The sequence below is a fragment of the Salvelinus sp. IW2-2015 genome, linkage group LG30 (genome assembly GCF_002910315.2).
Source record: "Salvelinus sp. IW2-2015 linkage group LG30, ASM291031v2, whole genome shotgun sequence".
Classification (NCBI taxonomy): Eukaryota; Metazoa; Chordata; class Actinopteri; order Salmoniformes; family Salmonidae; genus Salvelinus; species Salvelinus sp. IW2-2015.
Genome location: NC_036869.1, coordinates 7,407,509 through 7,431,194, shown reverse-complemented (window position 1 = coordinate 7,431,194; position 23,686 = coordinate 7,407,509). Strand labels below are relative to the sequence as shown.

At 41.2% G+C, this 23,686-nt stretch overlaps 1 protein-coding gene across 7 annotated transcripts in view; it reads right to left on the bottom strand.

Moving 5' to 3' along the window:
- Nucleotides 1-4,030: 4,030 nt before the first annotated feature.
- Nucleotides 4,031-23,686, bottom strand: part of LOC111954752 (eyes absent homolog 3) — a 32,451-nt gene continuing 12,795 nt past the window's right edge. Inside the window, exons 2-18 of one of the 7 annotated variants that reach the window (XM_023974662.2) lie at nucleotides 19,659-19,755; nucleotides 18,824-18,873; nucleotides 18,353-18,450; nucleotides 15,886-15,969; nucleotides 15,484-15,553; nucleotides 14,615-14,724; nucleotides 14,160-14,300; nucleotides 13,517-13,593; nucleotides 11,111-11,291; nucleotides 9,981-10,150; nucleotides 9,447-9,530; nucleotides 9,135-9,283; nucleotides 8,811-8,971; nucleotides 8,161-8,284; nucleotides 7,895-8,016; nucleotides 7,611-7,711; nucleotides 4,031-7,416 (exon numbers count right to left, since the gene is read on the bottom strand). In XM_023974662.2, the coding sequence (XP_023830430.2) occupies nucleotides 7,336-7,416; nucleotides 7,611-7,711; nucleotides 7,895-8,016; nucleotides 8,161-8,284; nucleotides 8,811-8,971; nucleotides 9,135-9,283; nucleotides 9,447-9,530; nucleotides 9,981-10,150; nucleotides 11,111-11,291; nucleotides 13,517-13,593; nucleotides 14,160-14,300; nucleotides 14,615-14,724; nucleotides 15,484-15,553; nucleotides 15,886-15,969; nucleotides 18,353-18,450; nucleotides 18,824-18,873; nucleotides 19,659-19,718 (1,863 nt within the window). In that variant the 5' untranslated portion in view covers nucleotides 19,719-19,755 and the 3' untranslated portion in view covers nucleotides 4,031-7,335. Of the gene's footprint in view, nucleotides 7,417-7,610; nucleotides 7,712-7,894; nucleotides 8,017-8,160; nucleotides 8,285-8,810; nucleotides 8,972-9,134; nucleotides 9,284-9,446; nucleotides 9,531-9,980; nucleotides 10,151-11,110; nucleotides 11,292-13,516; nucleotides 13,594-14,159; nucleotides 14,301-14,614; nucleotides 14,725-15,483; nucleotides 15,554-15,885; nucleotides 15,970-18,352; nucleotides 18,451-18,819; nucleotides 18,874-19,658; nucleotides 19,759-23,686 lie in introns of all 7 variants that reach the window. The other 6 variants (XM_070436181.1, XM_023974661.2, XM_070436179.1 and 3 more) reach the window with 6 other exon arrangements.

Here is a 23,686-nt window from a genome sequence, read left to right as displayed (position 1 = left end):
ATACTCCAACTCCTTTTAGAAGTAAGAGTTATTTTGTACATCCAGCCAATCGCAATCACTCTATTGAGACATATTGCAGACTCGTTGAAAAATATGTTGGTAATCTCCTTCAGAACAAAACAGGAGTACATATCCTTCCATAATTTAAGAGAATGAAACACAAGCTTTGCTTGATTTACAATCCGATACGTCAGTCCTTACCCGCCCTGCTGATAAGGGTGGGTCGGTTATACTCATGGATAGTACAGTTTATGTAAAGGAGTGTCACTGCTTGACAACACCTCTTACAAGAAACTCAGAAGTGACCCCACTTCCTAATTTCAGAACACTATCTTTACTGTCCTAGATGGGTATTTAAGTTCTGGTCAGATCACCAAAAAAGAACATGACTTTTTGGTTATTCAACACCCTAAAAGTGTCACTTTCTATACTTTGCCGAAATTACACAAGAATGTTACAAAACCAGGACACCAGCAGTATGATCTCTATTAGTGAATCTCTTGATCCTCTCCCTGATAATACATTGTTAGTTACTTTTGATGTTGAGTCGTTATACAGAATATTCCACACGAGGCCGGTATTGAAGCCATGGAACATTTTCTTCTGCAACGTGACCCCAATAAACTACCTTCCAGTGAATGCATTATAACATTGGCTGAAATAGTACTCGCACACAACTACTTCATATTTCTAAATGATTTCTTTATTCAGACGAGGGGTACTGCTATGGGATCCACTAAGGCTTCTAACTATGCTCATTTGTATGTGGGTTACATGGAGAAACAGTCCATTTTCAATCCTCTCAACAACAAAACATATTGTCTAACGTTCTTATTTGGAAACGGTACATTGATATTTTTGTTCTATTGAGGGGTGAAGTGAAACAGCTCCAGGCATTCCATGCTTCTCTTAACTCTTGTTCTGAGCACCTGAGATTTACTATGCAATCTGACACACGTCAAATCAGTTTCCTTGATCTTCTGATTTTGTTTGAGGATAATGTTCTACACACTGATCTTTACAGGAAACCTACTGATCGTAACAGTTTCTTGAAAAACAGTTTGCCCTATAGCCAATTCTCTCGAATCAAAAGAATTTGCAAAAAAACAGACTTCGACAGAAATATGTCTGAGACGCAAAGCAAATTAAAGGAGGGGGTACAAAAATGGTCAGATTAATACTGTCATTGAAAATGTCAAAACTAATCGAGACATAAACTCTTTCAAGGGTCGCAAAAATAAGCATTCTTGCGTTCTAGCTACACGCTATTCAAAGTGTTCTGAACAAATTACGGGAATCTTTCACAAACATTGGCACATTCTATGATCCGATGACAGTATCGGACCCTCACTTGGTCGTATTCTCGCTGGGCAGAAATCTCAGATAAACTGATTTACCACCCTTACATATCCCTGCACAATGTCTATTTGCGCCTCTACTGGATGGAAACTACTAGTGTAATGGCTGCGCTCAATGCAATGGCACTTAAAAATGTAGATCAATCAAACACTCCCAAATAGGGAAACAGATCCCTATCAAAGGTGTTATCACGTGCTCCACTAAGGCAGTTATTTATCTTATAACTTGTCCATGTGGTAAAAAGTATKTGGGTAAAACAAAGCGCGAATTAAAAGTACAAATCTCGGAGCATCGTAGCACCATTAGGTGCAAAAACTCGATTTACCCAGTTGCGGCGCACTTTTTGGAAGTGAACCACTCGATTTCGCCCCAACGTTATATCGGCATCGAACATGTCACCCTCCCTAGGAGATGGGGTGACCTCGACAATTTATTATTACAACGAGAGGATGCCTGGATCTTTCATTTAAAGACCCTTGCGCCCTTTGGTCTCAATTAGACTTTGATCTGAAACCATTGTGATTTTGCTATGGTATGCTATCCATTCATGTTTTTTGGGAATCTGGGAATTAACCAATGATATCAGGCCACACCCGGCCATGATTACAGACACCTGTGTGTGTCCTTAGACACTAAACTAGTGCCCCGTAGTGTTTGTCATTATACCCTGATGAAGACAGCTGTTCTGTCGAAACGTTGGATATTAGGTTATTATAAACTAGTTGGTTCAGCACTGAATGCTGATTGGCTGACAGCCATGGTATATCAGACCATATACCACGGGTATGACAAAACATTTATTTTTACTGCTCTAATTATGTTGGTAACCAGTTTATAATAGCAATAAGGCACCTCGAGGGTTTGTGATATATGCCCAATGCACCACGGCTAAGGGCTGTGTCCAGGCACTCCGTGTTGCGTCGTGCATAAGAACAGCCCTTAGCTGTGGTATATTGGCTATATACCGCACCTCCTCGGGGTCAAATCATGATGTCAGTGATCTTCAGGTCGGAAAGTTGGAGCTCTAGAAAGAGGCCCGAGTTGGATGACCGTTCAAAAAAAGAATCCCAGGGTTTTTTTTTTTTTTTCAGAGTTCAAAGTTGTCTTTCTGAGTTCCCAGTTGTTTGAACGTGGCATCAGATTGTAACTATGGTACCTCAGGGCTGCCAGCGCATCCCCCCCCCCCCCTCCAGGGGTTTTATTTTTTATTTAGCTTATAAACTTCTCCTGTGTTTGCCCATATTTATTGATAAATCCCCCATCATAGTGGTTTCATCCAAACTTGACAACCCTGATAAACTTTCGTATGGTTAGGCTAGGCAGTAGGCTTCTATTTGGAGTGATGATCTGAGAGGTGATAACATTTTATTTGCTTTGTGATTTGTCAAAAACTGTAAATGACTTGTCAAGTCATGTGCTCCAGTTCTTGTATACACTATAACAAGTACATTGAAGTTTGGCCACTTTTCAGCATATTACAAATCTAAATTTTTCAGGCAAAGGGCGCAGCCATTGTTGAATTTGTTTATTTGCATTTTATAGTGAATGGCATTCTGGGATTAGGGAGTATTCACTTGTCAAACAAACATGGCTGCCATCATAAAGAATTTAACTGCTGTTAATTTAGCTGACACGCATCTCTTTTCTAAACAATATTGCATTTCTCCCTTGTGCTCACCAGAGATGTGGCACATTGTAAATAAGTCTAACTGTTAAGTCACTAACTTATGTTTTGGTCAGCTACACCTGTTATTTAGACTGGTTTATGGAATGAGTTTGGCTGTGGATGTGTTCGGGTGATGATTGGATGATGTTCGCGTTTATCTTTTACAATAAAAGATGAAATTGAGGAATAAAGTTGTGAAGACTTATTTCCAATTAGTACAAAACATTATTTGGATGCTTTTCAGACAATGATAGTTTAGACGCGTTTGTTGCAACATACGTTCTGTTGCTCCTGTTCCAATCATATTAGTGATGGTTCGCTGCAGGGACCGTGCACTCAACAATGATCACAAATATGTGATTGTATGCATCAAAGGGTTTAATACATGCAATAGGACAGTGATCACATTTGTAAAGATGATGATTGACCGCTGTCTTGAGTCTTTAAAATCCTGCTTTAGCAGCTCCGAATTAGGCAGTTTGAAGTCGTTAGACCCAGGCCTCTGGCATAGCATGGAAGAAAGCCACTGAGTAATAGCCTTAACCTTGTGCCCCAGTATAGCACAAGGTTGTTAATCCAGAAATCAAAACATTTCTGATCTCTGAGCTGCCGACGATTTGAACCGGGCCGGTGGTAGATTCCATCAGAGGAAGGGGACAGAGCCTCTGAAGTCATCGGGGCAAACTATTAGACGAATTGAGCTTCCCATAGCACGGTAAACATTCCAGAAATGTGTATCATTGTCATGAAGTTCTTACTACTGCAGTCTCATGACCACAGCTGATCAGGGTTACATACTGAAATGTTAGCAGGGCCTCCAGCGTGAACATTTTTATGATTATATGGTAATAAACTCAGGGGATTTAATAAGTGTCATCTCTCACACAATCATTTTCATACAGCTGCTAGAGAGAGGTTCTGAAGCACTTTATGGTGTACATTTGCATTTTTTGTTCTTTGTATGCAAACATGACTATAAAATGTGCAAAGACGATGAAATCCAGGCACTTTCAAAGTCATTTTATTTGTATTTACAATTGCCTTGAGTGTTAATATACACAGGACAACCTTATTGGGCCTTCAACAGTGTTCCAGTCCCAGACAAAAAAAGTGGGGTGGGAAAACAAGTCACTTAAATGTTTAATCATCAAGGCTTTTTTTCTACAGAAGATAGTCACACTAGCTGAGTATTCAAGAAATAACATGATCAAGTTGAGCCAGATATGTCCCTACAAAGCTGTGCCTTCATAGCTCCTTGCATTTGACAGTTGAAATGTAAAACACTACAATGACAGCCAACAGAGACTGGTCAAAAAAAATGCACTTATAAAATTGTACATAGTTCTTAGTCTTCAACACAAATCCAAGGGAAATGCAAAAAGCAGACCCAGCTTTTTTTTTAACAATCAATTTTTGTAGCAACAGAGTACTTTAAATCAGAAACCATCTCTGATAGAAATACATGCACCGTAAACACCTAACATAAAACAAACTAAATCATACCAACCAAAAGGGTGAAAGGCAAACAAAACTAAAGATGATCTAATGATCAGTTCAACAATAAAAGGGATTTTGGTTTGGGTATGCTGACTTCCAAATGTGTGTCAACTTCACAAAATGCCATGTCCAGGACACCCTTCCATTCTAAAGGATCTAATTCATCATTTTACAATGCATCCATTTCCTCTTAACTCCATTAGGTAGTAACATGTACTGTTTTAGGAGAACATACACCAAACATACTGCAAGTCTATATACATGCTTCACCATAGGCGGTGGATCTGGGCACCATTCAAAGTACCATGTGATACAGATTTGATTGTCTAAGCAGTAAAAGCCAGTCACAGCGACTCAAATGCTACGTGACAGCATTGGGATTCAGTTTTCAACAAAGGGAAGGATGCTATGACTTGGTGAACAAAGCTGCGAATCGTCTTTAAAGGAGAGAATTTCCGCTGTAACATTTGTCATCGGCAGGACAATCAAAACAAGAAAATAAAACTTATTCAAAAGGAAAAAAATACATTATTCACATACAGTAAGCTTTTCAGTGCTACTGATAGTTACAAATAAAAGATTTCAGCACCGATTAATGACGGTAAAAAAAGGTATTAGTAAAATAACACTTAAACTAAAGTGTAACAACAACCATGTTTGATAAATGCATTTAACACAACTTAAGTATTTCCCTTAGAGATGATATATTCATATACAATATAGATGGCTAAAAAGGCACAATATAAATATGTACAAGACACTCTAGAAAGATGCAAACAAATACACAAAGAACACATTCTTTACGGTCAAGCTGCAGGGGTGTGTAAAACTGCCAAATCTTCTTCAGGCTCAGTATTGTTTAGTCCTAATCTCACACAGACCAGGGTTTAATAATATCAACCCTCTAACCACCTCTCTTGACCAGCTAGCTACATGCGGCAACAAAATGTCCCTTGAAATATAGACCAGTTAATAACAGGCATACCATTACCACTGACCAGAAATGTATTGCACGATCATCCCTGTTTTCCCCCCCAATATGTATAATGACGAGGGTAGATCGACTGACTACACTGCAAACAGACAGCGGCTGTATATTTTTTGGGCACCCCAGCTAGTTCACAGATGAATTACCAACTTGGGGACATATCTTTGTATGCTGCTGTTTCTCTATTCAAAATGTGACGATAGGAAAATCTGTGGTATTTGGAAACTGATGTCACACTTGGGAAATAATTCAACACATATTTTTGGTAAGTTACCCACCACATTGAAATAATGGTATCTGGGCTTGTGTGTGACCCGCACCATACAAATCAACTATAGATTGATTTTACAATTGCGACCTACACACATTTCCATTTATCAATGACTCAAGCAGTTGATCTTTGTGATGGAAAATATCTGTCATGCGAGGTAATCAGGACCACATTGACCAGACAAACCTCCTGTGACTTGGTCTAACATAATTTCCAGTATTGAACAATAACAACAATTGCACTGTATCTTAAACAACATGTGATTGAATTGTGCCATTTGCCATTCCTTTCAGCGAACTGCTTTTAAATGCTATTTGTCAAGTTTAAGTCCCTTTGCAGGAATTCAAGGACACTTAGGGCTGTGCTCTGAGGAACAGTTAGCCCAGTGGGGACAGCTTCTAAAAGGTTATGTATACATGTACACACATTGAACTTCAGCACAATGCTAAAGAAATTACACATTGTTTTGAAGGCCCATCCTTGGTCTTTTAAAGTTAATTTACAGAAAGGCCTGGTTTGGCTTATCTTAGGTAATAATATACAGCAACCTGGGGTCCATAGATATCATGCAGTGAAGTACAGGCTAGGTTCTTCATTGAGTCATTGTCTTTGCCACACATCAGTTTATGTAAAAAGACCACAGAAGACTGTTAGGCTGTTGAAGTCTGACACAGTGGAGAGGTCGGGACAGCTGAAAGAAGGGTGGTTTTATAATGAACACAACATTCTATCTCCATGGAGGACATTGTCAGTACTAGAGTATAGCTAGTAGAAAGGTTACATCCAGAAGGCAATTGAAGGTCATTCCTAAGTAGCCATCTCATCATATGCTTAGAAAAACTAAATCAATTACCAACCCCACTCAATGCTGCCTCAGTAACATTGAATTCTGTTTTCAAGCTTTGGAATGAGTGCAAAATAACCTAAAAATGATAAAAATAATTAATTTAGTGACATTATCCTTTCATGTATAGCTACTGAGGGCTCTAAAACAATCCAAAGCATCCGTCCGTGATGCCCGACATTGCTGCAGACCTTTGCTTTGGTCGATCCACGAATGAGAGACAGTGTGCATCCCAAATGGCACCCGTTTCCATATATAGTCACTACTTAGTCAAAAGTAGTGCACTGCATAGGGAATAGGGTGTCATTTGGGATGAACACAGAGGAACAACAGCCTGTGGGTTGTGGAGCCAGAGGTTTGTCTTCTTCCCTTTAGTTGTGTCCTCTCTGACTGCTGTGCCCAGTGTCAGGATAGCTGCCATAGGGAGAGTGCTGCTGGGCAGGAGCCCTGCATCAGAGAGTATATCTGTCCAGTCTACTTCCCAACCACTGCCATCCCCAAGTCCACCTCAGTTCAGTCCATGGCCATCACACTGGGGCAAGAGTAACTCACTAGGGCCAGCAGGTGTGTAAGGGTGTGTGTGTGTATTTCAGAGGGCTGGGGTAGAGCCGAGTACCTAATAATAATAATAAAGAAAAGAAGTCACTCCACAAGCGAACAGTGGTGTGACTGACTGTTTCCCTCTGTGTCAGACCTCTATCCCTTCCGCTCTACAAGAAGTCGAGCTCCAGAGCTTGGTGCAGGGATACTAGGTCCCCGTGGGTGGAGATACGCCAGAAAGGCATGTTGTGCTGCAAAAACAGAGCAGAGATGCCAACAGTCAAATCAATACACCAAGACTAATTTACTGGAGTGTTGAGTGTAAATGGTGAATACCAGCAGTACTTGACATACTGTATGCAACAAAGAAGAATTACTGCCGGCTGTTTGTTCAGTCTTAATACCTTGTAATATGCAGCCGATACCCAAATACACATAGGCCTACCTGTTTTGCTGCAAATTCCTCATCACGGCCATCTCCTACCACCACATAGGTCACCTTCTTCCCAAAGCGAGAGACGATGCGCTCAAAGCAGCTCTCTTTCCCTACAGAAAGACCACAGCAAAATCATAAGTAAATAGTCACAAGGACACACACTAGTAGATTGACTTTCAGCTGAGATACTCAAATGCTGGATTTAATCCATTTCATCCACCTTGGATCAAATACAAATCCTTTAAACCCCACGGCTATGGAGAACATGGGTTAAGGTCTGTGTGTTAGTTTACCTATCTTGGTGGCACTGTAGATGTTCTCTATGGGGAAGACGTCCCCCAGGCCGTAGAGCAGCACCTTGGCCAGAGCAGGCACCAGCTGGGTGGTCGTCACCAGGACATTCATACACTTACCCCTGTGGACACGGATGCACACACAGTGAGTAAGGCCACAATAAACTCCACTACTATACACTTCCAAATTTCAGTAAAAAAAAATAAAAACCCATCAAATTACACTGTAAAATAAGAACATAGAATGTCTAAAATGTCAAACTCACTGTGCTGACCTGGACTGGATGAGCAGCAAGGATTTGAGTGCCGTACTAAGCCAGGCGTCCGTCACATTTTCCATCTCAGACTGCAGTCGAAGGAGCAGCTCCCTCTTCATGGGACTCAGCAGGCCTGGAGGAGAGCAGAGGAGTTAGATGTGTTATTACCAGGAAAGGCCCAATAACACAAATATAGCATCACTCATTTCTTGCATTGATGCCGTATATAAAAACAATACCATCAGAGCAGGGCGTTTAGAGGTTATTACCACAGAAACCAGGAGATGGCGCAGGAACACATTTACAACCTCCCCATCGTCGCCCTATTCTTTTTCCATCTATTGGAATCTGGCTTTAGGTCTGGCTGTTATATCAATGTCTGGTTAGATTCTAGATTCCAGGATGCTGCACACAAAAAAATTACTGTGCACAAACAGGAATATTCCTCCCAGGCGATACTATGACAGGGCAAGAGTACACAAAAGCATACAGTTTTTATTTGAACAATGCATCAACTTTAACGTCTCAAAGTAATATTGCGGATATTAATATTCAGATGTCACCAGTGTTTGGACGCCGTGCCCTAAGGGTTTCCCAGTAAGTCACAGTCCGGTGATTAGTCCAAATTTGAAGACAAACACAGTTGTCACACATCTCACCTCCCACGTTGCATTTGTATCCGTTGTAGAGGTCCTTTAGACGGCGGTAGCGGAAGGCCAGTTTCCTCATCCACTCCACTCCACCCTGGACTCCTGTAGTGGCCCCTGGGGCCCCTCCACCACTGGGGCCGTTGAAGCCGTCCGCCAGGAAGTTATAGGTGCTGATGAGAGGATTGTATGTGGCGAGCGAGGAAATTAGGGTCACTGAGTCACTACCGTTTCCTGATATAAGCATCACAAATCCTCATTATTTAGCTAAATAGTATGGCCTTTTGCATTTACTGGTTGTTTCCAGCAGCATCATAACTGAAGACATGTCCATACCTCAGATCCTGTCCATTGTCATCAGAAGCCATGTCTTCAACATGGACCTGGTCACACTCCTCCAGGTCATTGAAAAACAGGTGCGTGTCTGCCAGCTCAAAGATCAGCTCCTCCATCTGAAGACCCAGGTTCAGTACTGTGGCAGGGTCCTACTCAACCCCAACAGGACAGAGGTTATATTCATATCAATAGAAATCTTACCACATCAACAGAGAAATTCTCTCTATTATACAGATGTCTAAAATAATAGATTACAGCGCAAAACATGATAGTTGTGATTTCCCCAATGTTTCTTCATTCCCAAAGACACACCTTGCCAAACTTCTGAGCGAAGGAGCCGGTGAGCAGAGAGTGGAAAATTATGATGGTCTCATCCAGATCCCAGAGAAAGACTCTCTGAAAGAGACGGGAGAGGAATGAGTCAGTAACTAAAAGTCAGTAACTAAAGAGTGGGATTAATCAGAAATTATTCAATTTATAAAATTACATGAACATGTAAAAACAAAATAACATGTTGTAGAGCAGATACAAAAATAACAAAGACAATTAAAGAACCAGTCACCTGAGTAGCTGGTTAATTTGTAAGTCTGTATATGAATGACTGCATTTTTAAACAGTCTGAGGTGGGGTTTTTGAAGTGTTTTTTTAAATGTATGCTTTGGCCACATACGAGGATAGGATGAGTCAACAACATTATTTGGGTACGAGTTAACAGAACATTTAAAAAGTGAGATTTTCACTGGAAAGTTACTTTAAAAATAACTTCATCCAAGTAGCTGGTAAATTTGTATGTGCCTGGGTGAGTAAGTGGTTGTGCATCTCTGTTCATGTGGGTCCTATAGTTACCTCAAGGTCATTGTCAGTGGGCTGGTTGCTGTCTGATTTCTTGGCCTTCCCCTTGGCCTTGCCAGCAGGGTTCCTCCTCCCTGCCTCATCCTGGTCCCGGGCCCCTGTGGGGAGAGCCACACCTGCCGGGAGGGCCACTCCGGTCGGGAGGTTCTCACGTGGAGACGCGTCTGAGGGAGAGGGCAGACAGGTTGTGGATTGATAGTTGACAATTCAGTTGAGCACTGACACAATCTCCTATGTTTCTGAATGTTGAACACCTCAGCCTAAATGGCCTAACAAGCCCGTAATCAAAGCAATGTTGATAACACATTAACTACTGGATCCCAGTGTTATCCATCCAGCTATATTCTAAACATGGAACTGACATTCATCCGGTAAGGCAGTGTGACACCGATAACGGGAGTTATCAAAAGTACCTATAGATACCTGCATGGTCATAAGGTAAGACTAAGGTTGCAAAGGGAGGGTATATTACTGGAAACTTTCAAGATTTACCAGTAAACTACCAGAATGTTGGCATCTTTCAAGGATTTTATGTAATCTATCACAAGAAATCGAATGGCCCTTTTGCGTACTTCAGGTTTTTACAGGTATCTAATGATCTCTGGCCCTCTATGTGGCCTCATCACATGTAAACCATTTTAATTAAACAAGATGATTTTAACAAAATATAATGACAAAGCTGTAAAACATTATCCTAAATATAAACCATTGGTGTTTAATATCCTTTATATTTTTCCCCACCCATTTATCTTATGTATTAGTCGTCAATGTTTTGGTGTCAAACTGGTGGCAGTAGTGAAATACGTCAATCAATGGAAGAGTTGCAGAGTTAATTGAAAATTATGAAATTGTTGATTAGATGTTTTTTTTTTATTAATTAGGCCAATATGATTCAAGAGAAAATATCCTATCTACTAGAAAAACTCATGGACACTGATAAACAATGAATACTATATAAGAATACATTTGTTAAAAGTTATTCAAGTATAAATTACCAAAGTTACCATAGATTGCTATTGATTCTGTTAATTACCAAAATAACGTTAACTTTTGTAAACTACCGGTAGCTTTGTAACCCTAGGTAAGACGGTACTAGCTATTGTTATGAAGTAAGGCTGAAGTACCTGTAGTGCTGGGCAGTCCAGCGGAGGCACTGCCCTCCGTCTTGATGGCTGGATAGCCAGCCACACCCACACTGGATCCATTCCCTTCGCTATTGGGCTGGCCGGCGAGCAAGTAGCTAGGAGGCGGGGCGTAGTACTGAGGGAACTGGGCCTGGCCCAGAGAGTTATAGCTGCTGAACTCCTGCAGCATGAGAGACACATACAGAGAAGGGACATGAAACAATCAAGGATGGATTTACAGGCCGTGTCCCACAGGGCTCTGGTCAAAAGTATGGCAGTTGTGAGGCAGCCATACTCCATCAGACATACTCCGTAAATGCATTGTGCCTTGACCCTGCACTGCACTGAAGGCTCTGTGTAGAGATTTTGGTCTTGCCGTAGGTTGTAACTTTACATATGCTCCAGTGACGTTTTGCTACAGAGACGAGGGCAGTTGCAGTGACCATATTAGCACCACACCGGCAGTCATGACCGCAGTAAAATTCTACATGAAAGTTGAGTCACGGTAATCTCCTTTTATGCACTCTAGACATGCCTTAGTAGTAGCCTATCCAACTGGCTAACGATCATCAGGTCCTAATGGTCTGCTAATCAGGGCTCTATTGTCCCTCTAACCACTGACAATGCAAAGGAAAAATCACATCAAAATCCCACCTCATTGTGATTGATAAATTCGAAGAAAGAAGTTCAACAATAGGTTGAAACAGAGTAGAACACATGGCCATTCTGGATGTTGTTTCAAAGCCTAACAACAAAAAACAAAAAAAATGGACAGCGCTTTCTAAGGAGACGATTCATTCAAAAATACCCATATGCATATTAGAGCTTATTAATAAGCATAGGCCTATATAAGCCCAAGCCCCCACCAAAAAATTATTGGGCCGTTATACAATACATAACCAACAAATAATACACATGGCAGAAAAACATTTAAAAAAAATACTGATTCAAGATATCTTTGGTATATGGTCTAGCCTACATTAAACAAATTCTGATTTAGCCTACACTTAGTGAATTTGTTTAAGATTTTGAATAGTTTAGTAATAGGGATTTTTATTTTAATAATGAACAGATTGACAGATTACCTTTAGCTACAGAATATCTCACCACTCTGAGTTTCCATCTACTTCATTCCTTTCTCCAGCGCACAGAGAGGGGCTGTCAACAGTTTCATGAAAAATGTTTTGTGAAAACATGTTACTATCGATGTTCCCCAACAGACTTCACTTGGTTTCTCAAATTAAGCACTGGGTAGCTGCTGGAACAGGGTTGGAGAGCCCATGGCATACAGAGTTTGCGCGGAATATCACCTGTGGCGCAGCGAAATTACCGGAGCAGCCTAACCAACATGAGTGAAGAAAAAAAAAACTTACCGTCGGGAAAAGTGGCCTCCATTCGCTATTCCAGTGCATAAGGATGACATGTATTTTTTTGTATTGACCCTGTTCCTGCCCATTTGATAATGGGCCATTCTAAATATATTTTACATATTGGTAAAGACAAGATTAAATTGAGAATAGTCTGATGAGTGAAAATATGATCACTTGAGAGAACAGTACGTGCAACCTGAGGCAAGGAACAGAGAGCAAACTTTTTTTGTAACTTTCTCAAAATGATCAATAGCCTATAGTCGCATCATGCAGCTCAAATATCTTTGGATTTCTAAGGCCTTCTAATGTTTGTATCATTTATGACAAAAGTTATTTTATTTAGCTAAGTTCAATTAGATGATTCATACAATAAAGGTAGCCTAGTGGTTAGAGCGTTGGACTAGTAACCGAAAGGTTGCTAGATCGAATCCCCGAGCTGACAAGGTAAAAATCTGTCGTTCTGCCCCTGAACAAGGCAGTTAACCCACTGTTCCTAGGCCGTCATTGTAAATAAGAATTTGTTCTCAACTGACTTGCCTAGTTAAATAAAGGCGAAATACATTTTTTTGTTTTGAATATATAATAGTGGCACTGGATTTATAAGCATATCTGGTCAGCTAAATGAACAAGCCTACAGCCTATGGCATAGTGTATAGTCAGATAACATACAGTAAAGCCAACTCATTCTGTTCTGAAAATAAAACAAAAACAGGAAGATTTTTTCTTTAGACCACCTAAAATAAATAATGAATGTATTGTGATGGTGTATATTAAATTGATTTATTAGACTTTAAATGTAGATGTTCCAAAAAGGCACATATCAGTGGCTTGTATGCTGCTTGTATGAGTGGAGCCTTGAGATGCTAAACATGTTTATGTTAATTAATGGTAAATTACTGTGAGACCAGCAGACTTTTGCATGACAATAACCAGCTGCCAAAATTTCATGACCCCGACAGCCCTAACAGAGACCTTCAGATAAATGTTTTTGCTTTTGAGGCCCTAATTTCCCTGGTCAAAGCTAGCCAATCCTTACCTGGTGAGTCACTGTAGGTGTAGCCGTGGTAGCTGAGGGGATGTTAGTGTACACACTGGATGTAGTGAAACTGGAGCCTGGCAGAGAGAAAACAGACACCTCAAACATTGGAAAAACGCAGACAAGAATTAATACTTCATCTCAATCCATTTCAATGAATAGATCATTCACACCAGTGAGCGCAGTAACTGTAGTAGTGAAAAGTGCAAAAACACATCTGCATAAATCATAGCACCGATTTCCTTGTCCAGTAAGCTTGTGCCTGACTTGCACTATGGGACTGTTCAGAACCGTAATGTGCTGGGTTGGATATTTTCCTTCCACATTGCCTTTTCCAGAACAGTTAGAGCAACTATTGTGGATGCGTAACCAGGCCAGGCCAGCCCAGCACAGCTTGGCTCAGTTTGGTCCTGTAGTGTGAATCAAACATTGGTTGGAAATATTATTATATGAAGTGCACCCTTATTGGCGTAGACAGAAAGCGGATGTTTCCGGTTTTCAGGAACACAGTATTTTCAACCTAACTTCCATTTGCGCTCAATAACAGAAGTAGGGAATCCTCTCAGGCGTCTGTCTACATCTGCTACGTTAGGTTATATGATGTGAGTCAGGGTGGTGAGATTGATAGATGGCGATGGCTTGCCTTGGCTGGGGTATGAATAGTGCACCTGGCCTGGCTGGGTTGAGGTATATGCAGAGCTGAAGCTGAGAAACCCAGGCTGGCCAACAGAAGGCACTGCATCAGGCAGCCCTGTCTCTGTCTTAACGCCTGGCCACATAGCACCTGAGGGAGGGATGGATAGAGAGAGAGAGAGAGGGGGAGAGAGGGAGCAAAAGGTAGGAGAGGGAGTTGTAAAAGGAAATTTAAAAAAGATGTAGAGAAGGAAAAGAGTTAAAGAAAGACCTTTCAGTCAAAGGAGTGAAACTTATTGGAAATTTTAGGGCATTTGAATCAGTGCAAAAGCTTGACGTAGCGTAACAAGCGTAATAATGAACGAACAGAAGCGTAGTGTTGGGTTATTGTGCAGGTAATGTTAAGAGAAGACAAGGGAGGTGAATAGTGTTTGTGTGTGTGTGAGAGAGCGAGAAAGGACTGACCGAATGGTGGGAGGCCGTAGGTCTGTCCTGCCTGGGGGAAGGCGGTGTACACAGTGGACTGGGTCAGAGGAGGGAAGGCCACCTGGCTGCTGTACGATGTGACAGCTGGGCTGTGGGATAGACGGGGACTGTGAGAACTACTGGAGGAAAACTATCTTCCCAATAACATGCAGTGGAGAGCTGGGCCCGCATTGATCAATTGTCTCAGCGTAGAAGTGCTGATCTAGGATCAGGTCCGCCCTTGTCCATGTAATCTGATGCATGATGATTTAAAAGGCCAAACTGATCCTTGAGCAGATCTCATACCCTGAGACGCATTGTGAATATGGTCCCTGGGCCCCCATTTATCAAGTGTCTCAGATAAATAGTGCTGATCTAGGATCAGTTTGACATTTTAGATCATAATAGTTCAGATTATTATGGACAGGGCGGACCGGATCCTAGATCAGCACTTCTACTTTGAGACACTTGATAAATATAGGTCCTGACCAGAACTTTTTAATGTCTAGAGTTTCCACAGACAGATTCTTACATTAACATTTATACAGTAGAACTAGAAGTCATCACACACTGATTACTTCTGGCTGCACAAAGCATTTCCCTGCGGGAACAATAAAGTTTGAATTGAACTGTCATGCAAGTCCCAACATACAAGTAACCCAGTGTTTCCCAATCCTGGTCCTGGGAACCCAAAGATGTACAAATTTTTGTCCTATCCCTAACACACTTGACTTAACAAATCAACTCCTCATCAAGCCTTAGACAACAGATAAATCTGTTGTGTTAGGAATAAAATTTAAAAAATGCACCCCTTTGGCTCTCCAGGACCAGAAAACACAGAATAACCTATGACAGCAGACGATACTCACCTGCTTCCATGGTAGATGTGGGAATTATATTCAGAGGCTGTTGTCATGGTGAGCTCTTTGCAGGTCACTGCTGGAAAAACATGAACAATGGTAGCCAAACCTCAGCTTAAACACATTTTACAAAACATGGTCTCACTATGACAAATTAAAAGCTTGTGTAGACCCAAGGAGTGTTGTGCTCGTACCGGCGTGTGCAGGGCAGCGTTTTCCAAACTCTGTCCTGGGGACCCCAAAGGGTGCACATTTTGGGTTTTGCCATAGCACTACACAGCTGATTCAAATAATCAAAGCTTGAGGATTTGAAACCAGCTGTGTAGTGCTAGGGCAAAACCCAAAAGGTGCACCCCTTGGGGTCCCCAGGACAGAGTTTGGGAAACCCTGTGTAGGATGTTGTGCTCATACCAGTGTGTGTGTAGGGGTTCATGGACTCCTCACAAGCCTGAGGCCCTGCTCCTCCTCTGTCTGAACCAGACTGGTCCCTGCTCCCTGAAATCAAAAAGACAACAGTCAACCATCTACACCAATGAGTGAACTACCACTTATGTTCACTAACGCCATCTACAAGTTTCATCTATTCCTTATATGCTCACACACAATAGATCAGGGCATAAAATGAACACCTACCAAATGTGGGTAGATTTAGGTATTTGCGGGTAAGAATGTCTATTTCACCAGCTACTTTGGCGGGTGGTCAATTTGCAGGGCTCTACAGTGAGAGCAGTACATTCGCAAATGTGAAAATATTCAAAAGTCAAGTATGAGCACTTAGAGGTCGACCGATTTAGATCGGGCAGATTTCAAGTTCATAACAAATCGGTAATCGGCCTTTTTGGCCGATTACATTGCAATCTACGAGGAGACTGCGTGGCAGGCTGACTACCTGTTACGCGTGTGCAGCATCAAAAGGACCTTGTGGCTGCAAGAAGCCAAGGTAAGTTGCTAGCTAGCATTAAACTGAGCTTATAAAAAACGATCAATCTTCACATAATCACTAGTTAACTACACATGGTTGAGGATATTACTAGGTTAACTAGCTTGTTCTGCGTTGCATATAATCAATACGGTGCCTGTTAATTTATCATCGAATCACAGCCTACTTCAACTTCGCTCAACGGGTGATGATTTAACAAAAGCGGATTTGCGAAAAAAGCACAATCGTTGCACAAATGTACCTAACCATAAACATCAATGCCTTTCTTAAAATCAATACACAAGTATATTTTGTTAAACCTGCATATGTAATTAAAATAAATTCATGTTACCAGGCAATATTAACTAGGGAAATTGTGTCACTTCTCTTGCGTTCAGTGCAAGCAGAGTCAGGGTATATGCAGCAGATTGGGCCGCCTGGCTAGTTGCGAACTGTGTGAAGACAATTTCTTCCTAACAAAGACCGTAATTAATTTGCCAGAATTTTACATAATTATGACATAACTTGAAGGTTGTGCAATGTAACAGCAATATCTAGACTTAGGGTTGCCACCCGTTCGATAAAATACGGAACGGTTACGTATTTCACTGAAAGAATAAACTTTTTATTTTCGAAATTATAGTTTCTGGATTTGACCATATTAACGACCTAAGGCACGTATTTCTGTGTGTTTATTATATTATAATTAAGTCTATGATTTGATATTTGACAGAGCAGTCTGACTGAGCGGTGGTAAGCAGCAGCAGGCTCGTAAGCATTCATTCAAACAGCACTTTACTGTGTTTGCCAGCAGCTCTTAGAAATGATTGAGGCACAGGGCTGTTTATGACTTCAAGCCCATCACCTCCCGGGATTAGGCTGGCMATACTCAAGTACCTATAAGGACATCCAATAGTCAAAGGTATATGAAATACAAATGGTATAGAGAGAAATAGTCCTATAATAATTACAACCTAAAACTTCTTAACTGTGAATATTGAACACTCATGTTAAAAGGAACCACCAGCTTTCATATGTTCTCATGTTTAAGTTCCTTGCTCAGAACGTTAGCTTTTTATATGGAACATATTGCACTTTTACTTTCTTCTCCAACACTGTGTTTCTGCATTATTTAAACCAAATTGAACACATTTCAATATTTATTTGAGACTAAATTGATATTCTTTATGTATTATATTAAGTTCAAATAAAACTGTTCATTGTTCATTCAGTATTGTTGTAATTGTCATTATTACAAATATATATATATATAAAAATTGGCATCTGCTTTTTTTGGTCTGCCAATAAATCGGTATCGGCGTTGAAAAATCATAAGCGGTCGACCTCTAATGAGCAYGTGCGAGTTAGAACAATTCTGCAGTAGCTGTTTTCAAAGTATGTCAGCTGTTTTGTTTCATAGCTAATCRCACAAAGAAATAGGAATCCTATATCCCACCTCACGCAACACCACTGCCTGCCAGTGAAGTGCAGTGCTGATAGATTCATTTTGAGGCACTGCGCACAGCAATAAAAGTTGGTCTAATTTACTCTAAAGTCTTCAAAGTGAGACTTTGTCCTCGTGTTTCTTGGCTATTTACAGTTTTTCACAAGATCGGTTGTTTTTCAACGTTAGTTTGAGTCTGCTGCTTCAACCAATAGCGAAGAGACGCCCTAGTCAGATCCCAAGTCACTCGCACTCAGGACTCTTATAGGGGCAGCTGAACATTTTGTCTCTGATATTTTGGTTAAAAGACTCAGGTCACAAAAAGTTAAATGAACCAAAAATGAAATGAAATTTAGCAAAGCACGGTCATCCATTTTGTGAGTTGCTGGTAGACTTCGTAATCTACCTGCCACAGGGGCTGGTGGATAAAAAAGTACATTTTAGGCCCTGCAATAGATGGATGAGCATTTTTTTTAGAGCCATTTATTTCTTAGGCTTTCTTTTATTCAACTCACCTCCATCAAGCTGGGCATTAGACAAGGAGGAGAAGGAGTCATCCTGATCTCCTGAGCCCAAGAGAGTAGGGGGGCTCTGGTCATCACCACCCAATCCCCTAAAAAAAAACATTCATTTACCAAATATCACAAGCCTATTTACTACCCACCGACAGCACTATCTGAGCTAATGAGAGTCAAGTAAAACTGAACCATCAAACTATTCAGTAATACATTTATCAGTCTAGCCACCATATAGAATCTTTGAAAGGCCGTTAATAAGAACAAACACCACTGTACAACCCACAACAGGAAACAATCACAAAATTATCTTCTAGTGTATGTGAGAATGCTGAAAAAGCTGACAAACCCTCTCAAATGTCTGCTCTTTCAGTCATCTATTATCAGAACATAGATCTCAATCATCCGAAGTGACTTTCTAGAGACAAAATGGGCCATGTTAAAAAGCATGTTAGAAATAAACAAACTGACCGTGGCTCTTTATCCAGTCCAACGTTGTGCTCATGCCTTGCCTTCTTGATCTGTGAAAGTAAAACACACACATGAATGACATGTTAACAGTTCTTTAAGTCTTAAAACACCTAGAAACAAATTACGACAGTCAATCAGGTAGTGTCAACTTTAGTGTCTGGGAAGTTGTGAAGTGATGTTAAAGGAAAATCCACGCAAAAACCCAACATTGCCACCAATTCTGTCAACAAGAAGTATATTACAAATCTTTTCCGAGATGTGAGATAATTAACTTGCTATCTGTAGTATCRTATAGATTTGGAATCGTGACATTASGTACTTTCGAGGAAAATAGSCACGTTTCGACATATTCCTTCATTCATTTGATTCCTATCTCCTTTCTATAATATCTCTGGCAACGGCACCATGCAATGCGCACTGGACTAAAGAGGTAGACTAGTTGGAAAAATGTGCTAGACCCTCCTTTAAAAATTACACCTTTCTTGAGGTAGGAATATAGTAAAATATGATCAATGGCTTATTCGAGAGGAGATATCCTCCCGAGTTATGACATYGGCCTGTATTGAAATCGGACATGTACGATAGATGTTTTCGTGATCTAAAAGTAATATTCCTATTATCTTTCAGTGTAGTGAGAGAGATTTTATCACGGTGCTACGTCATACCGGCAGGATTTCTGCCTGCTTTGAACGGCAATAACTCAGATACCCATGAAAAAACATGAAATGACCCAGGGAATCAATAGAAAATCCCGCAGAGATGCAAAATAAACAAATGTAACATTCAAAATCGGTGAGCCATTCCTTTAAGGTGAATGTCTTGAGTCTCAACTCACCGGCAGTTCAGGCAGGTCCTGCAAGTCATCCATGTCTGCTGAGCCACGTCCTCCTGACATATCTTCACTCTCTTCGTCTGGGGAGGCTGTCCGGACCCTGCTTCACACAAACACGGTATGCCCAGGGTGAGTGGACAGGACCACTGGTTTAAGTAGCCAGCTATGATCCCCTCCCCCCTGACGCATCTCCAGGTGCCCCCCGCCCACCCTACTATCGTAGGAGTTGATCAACAGTGAGGCGTGATGTCGCCTACTGGGGAAAAAGTGATGCACGGTCGGCCTAATCTACTGCAGGGGAGCGGCACGTGCACCGTGGCCCCACCACTCCGGTGTTTACAGTTGGATTAAGGGGAGCGTGCCTCCTTACATGACCTAGCCTACATTTGAGGAAATGTATTCTCTGCGGATTATATGAGCGGCATTAGGTGTTCAGGTGCAAGCTGTCGTATCAATAGGTGGTCCACTGGATAAGATCTAACCTCATTTTCAGCCACAGGCCGCCCCCTTTAGCCTCCTCTCTGTGTGCCCTAGCCATAGAGCCCTGATCTAACTGGCATTTGCGGGAAGAGAAGGGAGAAAATAGTCTTTTAGAATTTCCCATCTGACCTAATTTATCAGACACTTGTTAAAGAAAACCGTGCACATGAACAGGATGCCAGCCACCTGAATTATAGGCATAATCGAGGCACGTGTCCCAAAAACACTTATGCAACTATTCCTAGTAAAACGGACCACTGCATATTTTTAGGAACCATTTTTGTACACCATGCAGCTTACGTCAGATCAATTTGCAACTTACTTTGTAAAGCTAACCTTTGTCAAGGTTTCATATATTCTACAATTGGTTTCTTTTTTCATTGTCAGTAGGCCCATCCATTTTCAGCATTGATATCCATAACATCTAAGTGTTGATATTGATGGCTCATAGCTTCAGAAGCTTGTGCATTCACCACATTGTGTGCGCTTGTTCTGAGATTTATTTTTCAGACTTTTACTGAAGAAATTGTTGATATTGGAAATGTGTTTTAGCCAAGATTCTCTTAGAAAATGMACACTAAAATGTATTTCTCATATGTAGCAGTACTGTTCTTTATTTCAGATAAACACTTATCTTTCTATCAACGATCTTTTAAAATAGTCCTGGGAGTGTATTTTTCTAATTAAAGTGACCTAAAACATACTRACTTCATCCAGTGTCCTGAAAAGTGGATTAGTACATGTATCATTTGCATATTTTGTATGGAAACAGTATTAGACAAATGATAATACAAAAAAAATCWAAATATTTGTGTTAGATTATAAATCAGTTTTATATCTTTACTGTTTTATAGCATTCTTAGWATGAATAATTGTTTTTATATATCCTTAGAGATGAATTTCAATGATAAATTCAAGCTCTTTGTGTATGAGAAGTAATTATTTAGCGGCCTGCAGTAATGTGTACTCCCTATAACTCAAGGCCTCTCCTGACTGATAAGAAGTTATGTGATATGCAGAGAAATCCTGGGTGATGGAAGAGTACTGAAGTGCATATTTGTGGAAAGGAAGGGGCGAGAGCTAAGGGTGTAAGTGGACACTCCACTGTATTGAACGTATGTTTTTACAGTCTTATGTCCAACAATTAAATGTATTTATACATTTAAAAAATTGCTCCGAAAATTTTGGGTTCGAAATAAAACCACAGCCAAATTCAGCCCGCCAGTTGRGAAACCCTGGTGTTTACCTTCAATTGGTTAAGGTTAATTTGGATATATCAAAACGAGAAGAAAAACCCTATTTAGATTGTCGTGCCTTGCATCAGGGATGCAAACTGGTGAGGGCCCAAAAAGGTGACACTTTCTGCCTGTGGACATCTGTTCTACAATGTGCCAGCAAAAGTGAGAAAGTGTGTGGTGTTCCTTTCACCTCTATAGTAGCATCCAGCATAAGCCAGGCCCAGCTCCAGCTACACTTGATCCCTGAATCCACTTGTTTAACAAGCAACGCCTCATTTTCAACTAATTCTCTCATTCTGAAAATTAACCACATACTGTAGAGGGATAACATTAGTTAACAGATAGTGGTTAGTTTGATAGCTAGTTAACATTTCACACAGATTGCCAGGGTCCAGTAAGCAACTAACGCGTTACAACTTTGAGGAACGGTGTTTTGCTGAAAATCTCCAAACGCGCATCACTCGTTCGCTAACAGCCAGTAGTCATCCAAAGCCCCCCCACCCCCAAACGTATCTCATCGGATCTACACGAATCACGTAGGTCACCCATTTTGGATTCAAAACGGCGAAAGAAGGAAAACCATCTCGGTAGCACTCCACCAATCAGGCCTTTATGGTAGAGTGGCCAGACAGAAGCCACATAACACCCCACTTGGTGTTTGCCAAAAGGCCCCTAAAGACTCTCAGACCATGAGAAACAAGATTCTCTGGTCTGATGAAACCAAGACTGAACTCTTTGACCTGAATTCCAAGCTTCACGYCTGGAGGAAACCTGGCACCATCCCTACGTTCAGGACCTCGGACTGGGGCGAAGGTTCACCTTCCAACAGGACAACAACCCTTGGCACACAGCCAAGACAACGCAGGAGTGGCATCGGGAAAAGTGTCAGTGTCCTTGAGTGGCCCAGCCAGAGCCCAGACTTGAACATCTTTGGAGAGACCTGAAAATAGTTGTGTAGCGAAGTTCCCCATCCAACCTGACAGAGCTTGAGATAATCTGCAGAGAAGAATGGGGAAAACTCCAAATACAGGTGTGCCAAGCTGTAGCATCATACCCAAGAATAGTCAAGGCTGTAATCGCTGCCAAAGGTAAATGTAACATTTCTTTATATATATATACACACACACACTGCTCAAAAAAATAAAGGGAACACTAAAATAACACATCCTAGATCTGAATGAAATATTCTTATTAAATACTTTTTTCTTTACATAGTTGAATGTGCTGACAACAAAATCACACAAAAATTATCAATGGAAATCAAATTTATCAACCCATGGAGGTCTGGATTTGGAGTCACACTCAAAATTAAAGTGGAAAACCACACTACAGGCTGATCCAACTTTGATGTAAGTCATGCTGGAGCGATTGTTAGATGTGCAGTAGTTCACTCGATTCTCCACTGGTTGTATCTGCCAGTGTTCCACTTGGGTGCTCTTATGTGGTGGAACCATAGAGGCTATATCCATTGTGAGTGACGCAAGCAGGGCGCAAGTGGCAGGGCAGACATTTGGCCATCTTGTTGCTGTTTCTTGGAATGCCAAACGTCCTGCACGGTGTTGGGCTGTAAGCACAACCCCACACCTGTGGACGTCGGGCCCTCATACCACCCTCATGGAGTCTGTTTCTGACCGTTTGAGCAGACACTGCACATTTCTGTGGCAGTGCTGGCAGTAGTTGCAGGGTCTGGAGTGCTCCTCTGGACAAAGGGAGGTAGCGGTCCTGCTGCTGGGTTGTTGCCCTCCTACGGTCCTTCCACGTCTCTGTGATGTACTGGCCTGTCTCTGGTAGCGCTTCCACGCTCTGGACACTACGCGACAGCAAACAAAGCAAATTTTTGCCACAGCTCGCATTGATGTGCCATCCTGATGAGCTGCACTAACCTGAGCCACTTGTGTGGGTTGTTAGATCCGTCTCATGCTACACTAGAGTGAAAGCAACCAGCATTCAAAGTGACCAAAACATCAGCAGGAAGCATAGACAATGGGAAGTTGGTCTGTGGTCACCACCTGCAGAACCACTCCTTTATTGGGGGTGTCTTGCTAATTGCCTATATATTTCCACCTTTTGTCTATTCATTTGCACACAACAGCATGTGAAATTTATTGTCAATCAGTGTTGCTTCCTAAGTGGACAGTTGATTTCACAGAAGTGTGATTGACTTGGAGTTACATTGTGTTGTTTAAGTGTTCCCTTCATTTTTTTTAGCAGTATATATATATAATATATTCAATAACATACAGCACACACAACAGTTACACTGACGGAAACTTGTCTTCTCAATTTTAGATAACGGCTTGAAAACACTTCTCG